Genomic DNA, 12,450 nt, shown 5'->3' on the forward strand with positions numbered 1-12,450 from the left:
CTTATTAATTCCAGTAGAGAAAAAAAAAAAGACATTGTTCTTCTGAAACAAACAAACAAACCAACCAACCCAAACCAAACCAAAAATTCTGCTGGCTGCTACCATCGTTTCTTAAAGTATGGAGCTAATTATGTCTTTGAGTTGCAACCACAACAGCATCTCAAGTGGAGATCTCTTGTAGGATGCCAATCTATTTCCACAGATATTCTTTTAAAATAGAAGAGTTTAAATTAGTAGCAAAGATACTGCTTAGGTACCAAAGTTTACATTTATACTGTGAATATCTGTAGGACATTGTTGTGTATGTTGACAAATATGAACTCTAAGAATAAATCTTTAGTTTTTGTATAAGATAGATGGAAGCAGAGTGTTATGAAGCAGGTATCTGTGCATATCACAAATATGCCTAGATATACAAGCTCCTTAACTTCAAAGTCCCATATGGCTTTTACCTCTACTTTGCATGCAGACCATTGACCATATTGCCATCGATAACAAGGTTTTACTGGACAGGGTTTAAATTGCTCCATCTGAGAAGGACAAGGCCTCCCATCACCCTGAAATGGCTGATTTATGGTCCTTCTTCTGATCATTTTTCCTGTAAATAAGAAATAGCAATATAACTAACAACAAAGTGGCTAGACTGATTTATTCCTCAAGATGGTTTTCTTTTGGTGAAAAGTGTTTGAATAAAGTAATTTTTTCCACATCTGACAAGTTGGATTGTAAAGTAGATCTTTTGGCTCTTGTCTGTTATATGGATTTGTATTTTCCAAGTCACACACTTTATAGTCTGTCAATTGTTTGTACTGCAAGAAGTTTGGGAGGATGTCTGATTAGGATTTCAGATTGCTCCTGTAACAGCAAACAACAGTAGTAATTTCCTAGTTCAGAAGTCTGGGGGAAAATGCTCTTTCTGAATGTGACAATATGTTCCTGGAACTTCAGTGAAGATTCTGGTTCCTCATCTGGAGTTTGCTGCTAGAAGAGACCAATATGTTCTGCTCTCCCGAATTAATACAGAATCATGTATCCCATGATTGTCTGATTCCAGCAACCAGGAACATCTTGCAACTTTCCCTCACTGTCTGTCTGGATAATGTGACATGCAGATTTTGCAGGAGATGAAGGATTCTTTACTCAGGCCCAAAGAAAATTAAAATACAATAGGCTTATCCAACATTAATCTTCTCTTCAACCATGGGTAGCACACTACCCAGCATCACAGAGATCATTGAGAGGTCATGCGATATAATAAAAAAAAATTTTGTGTGCCAGAAGTAGTGATAAAGTGGCTGCTCTAGAGTTGGTACCTCACAAAGGTTTCCACAAAACCAAAACAGCTGTGGTGTTTTAAACTATATATAGGCAAATACATGAACCAAGTCTGAAATAAGATGTATATATTTAAATTTGTATACTGAGGCTTAAAATAAACAAAGGCATTACATAGATTTACCTACATAACACCCGGTATTATCTGGCCGAAATAATTAATCTTTAATTCTACATTTCAATCTGATGCATTTGGAATTGAACACCCTAACAATCATGACACAAATCTTTTGCTGAGAGCAAGCTACAGAAGCCATGATGCAGCAGCAGAACTATATCAATCTCCCAGACAGCTTTGTTCACTGCAGCTAGTTAGAAAGATGCTTGCCAAGTTGAGCCTTGTCATTCTTGGATTGACAGCTGCTCCAGCTGAGATGTCACAGGAGAAAAAAAAGATTTTTGTGGAAAGTACTGAAGGAAGAACCCAAAGAACAGCAAGGAGCACAATTTTTACATACTGGATTCTTCCTCAACTTTATGGGTATTTGCATATGTGCACAAAAGTGGCTCAGCTTTGTGGTCACTGGGTTTATGAGATCGTTATTACTTGCTGAAAAACAGCAGTTACTTCCAACTTCCTGCTTAATACGAAAATTACAGATTCAAGGATTAGATGTGAGGTTGCCATCACCTGTTAAAAAAACTGAAAATTTGAAAGTTATTTTACATTACTATTTAAAATAAATTTTCTGACTTCTATAAATAAATTCTATACTTGGAAAAATCAGGGATTTCAGATAGTGACCCACCTTCACATTTTGAAAAAGCACAACTATAATTCTCATTCAGAAAAATATCAGGTCAATTGTTCAGGTCTTGTATATAAACAGAAGCTTGTAAAGGAAAGCCTTCAGAAGAGCTGTTAGTTCAATTCTGACTCTATAAGGAATATTTTGAATATAGAAGTGTGGATTATTTGAATGTGGAAGTCATGCTTTAAGGGAAGCTCAAAGAACTGAAACATTATTACACTATTAGATACCAAGTATCAACTTATTAACTGGTATCATTAACAAATGAATAGGTCTTTCTGTTGGGATCCTGAGACGGCCAGAGCTTTCAGGTGTTTCTGCCTAGACCTTTTCCCTGTGGAACACAAGGAACACAAAAAGATGCAATATCCTTTTACTCTGAGCCCAGCAGTTGAAATTGGATTCCATACACACCTAACCATCCAGCATCTGTAGTGACATATTCCAGACATGTTTACAGAAGGAAAAGGCTTCATAGATGGGCTTCTACCCTTCTCTTTCAGTAGTCTGTATACCTTAGTTGCCTGGCACAAAGGTGCTTTCAGGTCCTTATTCTGAGACATATCAGTGCAAATAAATAACAAGAGTTCCTCCATAACCAGTATGTGCCTTTGATACCCATTCTCTGACATAGATTTGATTTAAAAAACTTAGATAGTGGTTAGCAACATTTTGGAAAAAAAATTAATGTGATCACAGTGAAAGTAACTTGTCCCCTCACCCTTGTTTTGTGGTTAAAAATGTGGAATTCTGCGGTAAGTAAATTTGTTCGGTTTAATCGTTGTGTTCTTCTACAAGCTTACTTGTTCTAAATGCACCAGTAACAAAACTTAAGAGGAAATCCCTCCTTCCTCTTCCTCCCCCCACTGGCTGAAAAATAAATATTCACATCAGTGGGTTTTTTAGTCTCAGTACATAATTCATCATATCTCACTTTGTTCCCAGAGTCAGAAACTATTGTGGGCCAAATTCTCATTGTCTTCTGTGAGTACAGTCTCACTAAAGCATATTATTTCCATGATTAATGTTGATGTAGATCCCCATCACTCTCCCTAGCTAGCTATATTCTCTAGTTCTGTGAAAAGAGATATTATCACTTTTATTAAAGAAAAAAAAAAAAAAAGAAAAAAACACCTCAGTCTTTAATGCCAAAGATGCAGACTGACCTGTAAGGCCACATGTTTGAGAGCACTCAGACCAAGGGGACCAGTCAGAGAGCTGGCAGTTCACAGGACATTCCACCACACAGGACATATTCATTTGCCATGTCTTCTCCAAACCAAGCTAGACGAAAATATTAAATGGTCAGCACATAACATCTAATCTGTGTCATCTGTGCAAGGTATCATTTGGACATGGTCAATCTGAGACAACTAAAGCTTTAAGCAAGCATGAAGTCATTACTGAATAAAAAGTAAAACAATTAGGACATTTACAAATCTCGCATCATGACAGTCCTAATGCATATGCTGATTTTTAAATACATGCTTAAATCCTATTTTTATCAATTATTTCCTAAATTAGAGCCTATAAATGTGTGGCTTCAGCTCTACAGTATTAATTTACCCAATACGTAAAGGACAAAGTATTTTATGAAGTATTAATAAAGTATTTTGAAATAGGAATATAAAAATACTGAACTATCAACAGCAATTAACAAATGAATTCAAGTGATGCTAGGAGCCAGGTCCAAAACTAACAAAAGGAGGAGGATGAACATGGATAGCCAGTTTATTTGTCAGAAGATGTTGCAGGTGCTATAAGTTTACAAGAACTCAAGAGAGACTGGACAAGTTAATGGAAGAGAAATATGAAGGTTTAAACACACAGAAACCACATCGGGCAAATGCAGTCCAAGAACTGAAAACACGTGGAGGATGAGAGAGGAGTAGATGGAAACTCATGTATGTCTGTCCTCCTTATTCTTCCTTAGGCATCTGCTCATGCCTCTCTTGTTTTTTTTTCCTAACATGGTGTGTAATTTTATTATATATATTATGCTATCCATTCTACTGTATGCAAAAATATTGACATGACATTGACAATGATTTATTCTAGAAAAAAAAAAATAGCTTTGCATGTTTTTCTGAAAAGCTTTGCAAAAAGCAGAATCCTCTAACATTCCTAAAGCGAAAGCTGCAAATGCTGGAGGAGTATGACAGAAGGGGACACAGAAATAGCCAGACTCACATGTTTTCCCAAAACTACATTCTGTACCAAGCTCCCCTCTGGGCAAGACTCAGCCTAACAGTAACAAATGATGGAACCCCCAAAGGAAAGGAAGAGTTTTGTGGCCATGCTTGGAGATGGCACAGTGGCTACATCATCCTTTGGTCTTATCCTGTAAAGCCATTTCTATGTTCTTATAAAATTCCATAATCCAGTTTTTCTCCATCCAAGGAAGAAAAGAGATATTCTCACTAACACACATGAGAATATATGATGCACGATGGAATACAACTGATGGCAAAATTACTAGCATGACAATAATAATCCCTACAGCCTGCATAGCTTCAGAATGAGTTAAAAGGATAGGTTGATTATAGTGTGTATGATTTAAAATGTGAAAGAAAATCAATCATGCCAATATGAACAGGTCTGCAGCTTCCCAGCATAAAAGACTGCCCTCTTCATTGTCCCTCACCAGTGGACCCCAATCATCATTGAGGCCTTTCAGAATCCCAGGAGGCTGTGGATATCTTTAAGTAGATAAAATCCCCACATAGTTTGAAAAAAAAAAAAAAAAAAAAGGCAAACTAGACATTTCAAAACCTATTAATTTTAATGACTGGAAAGGTTAATGAAATAAAACCAGCAGTTAAGACTTTATAAAGGAAATAAAAACACTATTTCCTACTAAATGCAAGCACAGAGCAATAATTAGGCACAACATTAACATGTCCTCCATAAATAAACTACCATAAGTACTGGAAATGTTTCACCCTGATAGACTCACCAAGTCTTAAATCTGCATTTGCAGTACCATTTATTGAGACAAATGAGGTTTTAGACTTCTGTTCTGTTTTATGCATCAAATAATGAGTTCTTGGCTTTTCTCTGTGGTACAGTATAACCTTGATTATCCAGCTCCTGCACAGAGGCAACACCTAAAACCTTTGGATAATCTAGAATTTGGATAATTAGGAAACTAGAGAACCATCTTTGAAGTCTATATTTGGGTCAAATCTTCTGACCAAAGGCTTTAAGACCTGCTGAACTGACCCCTGCCAATTATAGAAACATGACTGTTTTCTTTCAAGACTGGCCTTCTCGGCTGGACCTTGGCAGCTACAGAAGGAAAGGACCAAGAGAGATATTAAAGGCAAAGAGGAGAAAGCTGAAGGCCAGATTACCCACAGTGATCTGCCATTTGCATGTCTTAGATACTGAAGTGAAACAGATTTGGTGAACAACTGGCAGGCTGCAATTTGATATTAATCACATATTATTTTCTCATCCCTCTCCTTCCTTCAGCTGAACCACAATTCACCCAGAAGAGCTTAGAAAACATTTGGAAAAGTGTTCAGTAGCTTCTTTACTTGAAAGAGCCTCTGTTCTGGATGAGTTGTGGTTTCTGATTTGAGAATGGCAAGTACTAGAGGAGTAACACTGAAAGCTACCATTGAGCACCCTGTACTCCTGGCTGCACACACCAGGGGCAGCAGGCTGCCAGACCAGCATGCTCTATAAACCCTGCGAATCACGAAGTGCATGTATTTGCTTATAGGAATGTTTGGCACCTCTACCAGAGGTTAATCATACAATCTGACAAGCACAGTATTTGCCAATAAAACAGAGAAGTTTGCTTTCTAATGTAGACAAAACTGCTGGTTTCTAGGCTTTTCTGATCTTTAATTGAAGGTAAATGAATATAAATAAGCCCATAAATATGAATATGACCAGGACCAGCTTGCTTTAGGTGATTTGATTTTCAAATACTCAAGAAGACAAACCGAGTTCTTGTGATGTGCTAATTTTGTAGAGTTCGAGAGCAAGTAATCCAGTACTACTGTGACTTGAGAGTTTGAAGGGAACTGTGTTAACATAACGAGGACTTGGAAATAAGCTCTAGAAATTGATTTATCCTGGCAGTAATCAGGATGACCGGCTAGCTTCTTGAGCTGATTGACTGAAACAAACACAAGATCATACGGACAGATTAGGAAACCAGAACACAGAGTTAAATGTTAGCATTTAACTATGCTGATGTTCATACCTGGAGATGGTGGTAGTCAAAAGACAGTGTGGAGGGGTTTTTTATATATGGCTTTTATTAGTTTCTTGAATGACATATTATATAGGAACTCAGACATTGCAGTCAGGTGACTTCGTTTCTTAGGGATCAGGATAGGTTTAGCTATACTGATCTTTCTTCTTCACATATAATAATAAGAGTCATAATTCTGTAAATTTATCTACACATAAATTAAACAAAGCTTTTGTTTTATTCACACATCTAGTATAAAGTTTTATGATAGCTCAGGGGAAATACCATTAGCTAAGTCATTACAAAATTATTTCATCTTTCTCTTTTCGTCAACTTTTGTAACTGCATGCACCTTATTTTGAACTTCACTTAATCTTTCTGCACTGCCCTTGTAATGCAAAAACACAGCAAAAAAAAAACACCCCACCCTGAAGGATCACCTGTGGTTAGATTAGTAAGAAGGACACAGTATATATTGACATTTTGATAATTTCTTGAATCCTCTCATCTCGTGACCTGGAAGGTTACAGAGTTGGCCTTCACATCTTTAGAGTGAAGGGTCTGGTAAGATCTGAACAGCTTGGCTTTCTTGTTAATCAGTTTAACAGGTTTTACTCCTCACAGTTATTCGATCAGCCTTTGACCTTGTTGTACCACTGCTTACACATCCATAATTCAACAAATAGTCTTAACAGTATGACTGGGGAGTGGATCAGAGCTTTCTACAGGAAGATGTATCTCTATATGGTCTAGCATATCAAAAGGGCAAATACGACTGTATTACAGCAGTTGCTGATAAAGCCAGGACCCCACTGTAGTGATGTCTATTGGGCAGTCATTTACAGCAAGTAGCTTTTGAGATATTATGTTGTTGTCCTAATTATTTCTCTGAGTAATAAACTTTCATTTCTTAAAAGCAGGAAAGCTCCAGAAGTTTTCTGCAATGAGACTTCAGTGTGAAATGTAAAGATTTGTTCTAAACGTTGCTCAGAATCTTTGGTTAACAACAGGAATAATTTCTTGGCTCATGGTGAAAGAAATATATTTCCCCTTAAAATCTAATAAAGCACATATTTTTCTATTTAAGCATTCATGTGGATAGATATTTTATATAATGTCTTGGTATGAATTAATCAATATTGCAGCCTTTTACAAATAAGCTGAGCGCCAAATTTTTTTTTCCTTTAATGCATTAAAATATTAACAGAATGCATTAATGCATTCCCCTACTAACTTCACAGAAACTTGCTGGTAGGTAGCCAGATCCTGAGTTTTTTCCTGAGGCATAAATCATCAAATTATTAGATTTTATTATAAACCCAAGAGCTATGTGTGAAGGAGAACTTAGGACAAAAGTAGGCTGCCAGCCTCAGCTGAAACCTCCTGCCTTTGCTAGGGACTTACGGATTCAGGAATCCAGGATGTTGGACGGGGTTGGGGAAGCCTAAGCAGGTCAGATACACCATTACAAAACTGTAGTCCAGAGTACATAATGAGTTTCCTGACTCCCTCCATTTTTGATGAGACACTCCTCTATGGGCACGTCCTGAAGAGCATCCGCTAGCCAGGAAGGTCCAGCACAAAAGGTGTTGGTACCAAAGCTGCTGTGGAGGCTGGTCCACCTTAGTCCCCTATTGCAAGTGATTTTGTTTCTGATGTCAAGGTGGTGGGGGAATGGCAGCTGAAACAAGTTCAGTTACTTTCCATCAGAAATGCATGTAAGATGGCCCTTAACGTAACACTTGGTTTGTTTTCTCATTTTCCTTCACATTACTATCTCCATGCAATTGAAAACATTAAGACCAACACACAAAATGTCAGAAACCCAGTGCTGTCAAGTTTGAAATTTGTTTGAATATTTGTAAAATGGCTTTTTCAAAATTTAAGTGCTCCTGCCTGCCAGTTAGTTCCCTATACATGCTCCTATTTAATATTTCATTCATGCTGCACATTTTTTCGCGCTAGCTTGGGTATCTTTCACATTGCACAGCTGGATACAAGAAGTTAGCATTCAGCCCAGCTGCAGAATGGCACGTGAGAAATAGTTTTCCAACACATTGAGTAAATGATTGATGCTGGCAGCTGTCCAAGACTCCATGCAGAAATTGTATCAAATTAGAATGATGATTAGTGTTCTGATTAAGATTTATTACCTTTATTTTACTTTATTAATTATTGTTTCTAAGTAATTTCCTTCCGGACATAATAATTACCATACGTTCACAGAGGCACTTAAAAGTAACCGAAGGAAATTGTATAAAAATCACAGTTGATGGCACAGTTCATTTCAGAGGTACTTAACAATCCATGAATAGTGTTGCAAAACATCTGGCGAAGATGGGTTATATGCCGTATAGCTCAGTTGGCTCAGCATTAATTAGCACCATTAGAAGGGAGTTTACTCACAGGTACTCACTCACCTCTTCACAGTACTTCAGGTCAACTGATTTGCCATCACTGCGAACACAGTCGAGCATCCGTGTTTTGATGCCATTACCACAGACAGCCTTCTCGCTGAGCTGACACGTGCTCCAGTCTGGAAGTAAGGAATTCATTAGCGTAGCAGACATTTTAGATAAAACTCATAATGATCCAATGTCCCACATAATTCTAATTCTGATGGTCTAAAATAATCCTCACAAGCAACTTTTACACATGCAGGGGCTCACGGAGCCCAGCTGCTACACGTTTTTGGAAACAGCGACTTCAAATAGTCGGTGCCATGATGCCTTCCTGACAAGTTCATATTTGGTTTTGTCTGTGTGGATTTTGAGCAAATCACAAAATGGTGGGAGAAATACATTTCTTGGAGTTACAGCATCACACTTCCCCCAAGTTGCAAAGCCTCCAGTAATATATTATCTGGATCAAATAGCCTGAACCAGTTTTCAGTACAAGCTCCACAGCGCCCTCTGGATAAGAACAGAAAGCTGAAAAAATCTGCCCGGTGAGGCAAATATAAGTAAACCATAGTCCCACGCTGTCAGTAGAGCATAACACCACAAATACCTGTCACGTTGTAGTCATAGTGGTAGCAGTTTTTGTTCAAAGTGCAAACTTCTGTCTCGGTGGCAGCAGGACAAGACTTTCCATCATCTGGTTGTCTCAGGGATTCAGCTGACCTTTCACGGACGCTACTTCCATTGCACGGCTTGAAAGGGAGATTGGAAACAGCTTTCATGTTTTGGCACCCTGATACCATTTCATGCAACATTATAACAACCTTTCAGGTAATCCCTTCACAAAGCACAAATGTAAAATAACAGGCTCATTCTGTTGTGTAAGAAACCATTTCCGTGTTATTTCAGAGAGGATTTAGTCTGCTCTTTCACCTTGGCACCACCCAATGTGAAATACTCTCTAACTTGGTAACACCTTGGTACTTTCCTAACTAGTTCATATTTCAGTAGTAGTGCTTTGGAACTATTTCACTCATAGACTGGATGTTGGGATGCTCACTTTCCAAATGCTATAATGTAGTGCACCAGAGCCCAAATACTCAGAGGTCCTGAAACACTTTTTCATGCTTGGTTTAGGTTTTTTTTTTTTTTTGACATTTCTTTTTGAAATTGCTGGCAGGAGGGGGAGAGGAGACCCAAAATTATCTTTCTATGCTCAGTCTTGATCTACAGACTGCTTGTTACAGGATACTGACATTTTTAGTACAGTGACTGCACTGCTATGGAGGGGCTGACAGCTACGCTCAAAGATGGACTCACAAGCCAGTGCCAAATTTATTCCACCACACAGAACCCACCCCACGCTGAAGAAAGGCCACTGGGGACATTATATTTTGTGTTTTGGAACAATTTCACTTAATGGAAAATACTGGCACACTTTATCTGCCACCAACTATCAACAACCCTAAATACGACAGTAAAGACAGATATTTACACATGTAATCACTGCTCAATTCAGCGTCTTTGCACAATATGTCATGTATACATTTTTAAAGTATCCTCCTAAAACTATAAATGTATATACTTCTTACCAAAGAACATCGAGACCATGATCCCCATTCAGACATAACACAGTCCTCTGGACACGGTAATGTGCATTTTCTAGCACCAAGTGGCATCTCTTCAGGATCACACAGATAATCCTCTACAGTGTCAGAAGGACCATCCACAGTGTTTAGCATGCACCTGGAAAAAAGAACTGCACATAAACTGCATTTGCCATGGATATTGTACAGTAACTGTATTCCACAGTGTTCTGAAGCATCTTAACATTTGGTTAGCACATAAAGAACATGAAGTAATTGAAGTAACAGAACTAAGTATTGATCTATGAATATCCAAGCAAAACTGAAGAGCCAAAAATAATCCTCGTTTTCACAGATCACAGGATATAAAGAAATACACGGAATTTAAATGGTCCCTATCAGTGATTTGCTGAGAGTTTCTGTGCAAGTGATTTACTTGACGTTAGCTTACCTCTAAGCCAGAATAATGTGAATCATCTATAGTTTAGACATATTTTGTGCATGCTTCAAAGGACAATTTTAAATCTAGAAATATTAAAACTTTTAAAACTTTATATTCTTAGTATTAATGCCTAATTTACACAGATGCTTTTAAAGTACCGTTATATTAAATTAGCAGGTGGAGACCCAGTTAAGATGAGAAATGAATACACTTAGTTTTGCAGAGCTGAAGTCAAGTCTTCATTCCACAGTATTTCCAATGCTGTGGCATCTACTCTTAACGTACCCCTTCCACCTGTCAGCAGAAAACTAACTAGTACATGGCTAATATCATTCAAATTAAGAGGCTTTCATCTGCTTTCCAGAATTGCAAAAGAAAAGCTCATATCAATAGGAAGCCTTCCACACACAGATAGATATTAGGAGTTTCTTCCTTTTTTTTTTTTTGCAAATATCTTACTTTATTAGACTAAACTGATTTTTGAAACACTCTCTCTGTTCTAAGGTAAACACAAGAGATACAGCATGACCATATATTAGCTTTGTGGAATTAGTACTTTAATGGCATTATGTCATAATAAATTAAAAGTTAGATGTTTCAGAGTTCTAGGATGACGAGCAAGCACACAGGATGCCTAGATCATGTTCAATAAACAACAGAAGATTTCTGGCTTTTTCTATTTCACTTCATTCACTTTTGCCACCTTTTCTTGTAATAAGTGTAACCATTATTCCAAAGTGCATATGTACTTAAAAGTGTTTTTTAAATCATAGTTTCATATAGAAAGAGGACCTCTTCACCTTTCAGAAAAGCACTAAAATCATATGTTGCAGTGTTTGTCGTAGTATAAGTACAATATACATTAGTTTATAAATTAGGAATCAAGGTCTATATCCCTAGCCAGCAGACAGAGCCATACTGTAGTCACTGAAGCTATTCTGATTTATATCAGCCAGGTTCTGGTCCAGTATCTATGGCTAGACAACAATATACGTTACACAGAATTACATCAAATTAAATACAGCCATGGCTGAAAGTGAAGGTTCTCTAAGGTAAAGGAGGAGCAACACTGTTTTACCTGACTTTCCTCGTTTGAACACCTTCTCCACAGTTCTCTTTTAAGTCCACATTGGTCACCTTGCAGACGCTCCAAGGCTCGGTAACCCATACGTACTGGCTGCAGTCACTGTGGCAGGGGACTACCTCATATACCTGGAATTCACATTGATTGTCAGTTTTGTTGGACACAAGTAAGGTAAATATGCAACAGTGATCATGCAAAAAAAAAAGGTTAATGCTCTTTTTGGTAAGAATAACAAATGTAAACTTGCTGATTTAGAGTCCGTAGTAATATTGCAGATAAAATACTTGATAGAAAACTAGAAATATAAAAAGTCAGAAGCTATTTAATGACAGATTCCCTGGTTTTCTCTGCTGCTAATCCCATGCTATGCCATTTCCACCAATAACATCAACACAACTAACATAAAATCTGTAACTAGGCTAGCTCACAAGAAAAACTTTTAGAAAAATGCTGCTAAAATTCTGCTAAAACTTTACTTCTATCCTTCTATCTTCAGTTATTCTATCCCGGTGTTGTTAGTTGTGGGTTTTTTGTATTTCTAAAGAGCGGTGAACTCAAGGTAAATTATACGAATATATACTGGTTCACTTTATTTTTCATTGTGGATGCTTAAAATCACTTTAATATATTAATGTACCAGCATTA

The 12,450-nt window shown here is 37.4% G+C and overlaps 1 protein-coding gene across 1 annotated transcript in view; it reads right to left on the reverse strand.

Annotated features, from left to right (window-relative positions):
- THSD7A (thrombospondin type 1 domain containing 7A) overlaps nt 1–12,450 on the reverse strand; it is a 300,728-nt gene that overhangs the window by 15,860 nt on the left and 272,418 nt on the right. Inside the window, exons 18-23 of the mRNA XM_075082924.1 lie at nt 11,800–11,933; nt 10,286–10,439; nt 9,304–9,445; nt 8,715–8,830; nt 3,254–3,371; nt 453–598 (exon numbers count right to left, since the gene is read on the reverse strand). Coding sequence (XP_074939025.1) covers nt 453–598; nt 3,254–3,371; nt 8,715–8,830; nt 9,304–9,445; nt 10,286–10,439; nt 11,800–11,933 — 810 coding nt within the window. The remainder of the gene's footprint in view (nt 1–452; nt 599–3,253; nt 3,372–8,714; nt 8,831–9,303; nt 9,446–10,285; nt 10,440–11,799; nt 11,934–12,450) is intronic.

The sequence above is a fragment of the Phalacrocorax aristotelis genome, chromosome 2, assembly GCF_949628215.1.
Source record: "Phalacrocorax aristotelis chromosome 2, bGulAri2.1, whole genome shotgun sequence".
In the NCBI taxonomy this organism is placed as follows: Eukaryota; Metazoa; Chordata; class Aves; order Suliformes; family Phalacrocoracidae; genus Phalacrocorax; species Phalacrocorax aristotelis.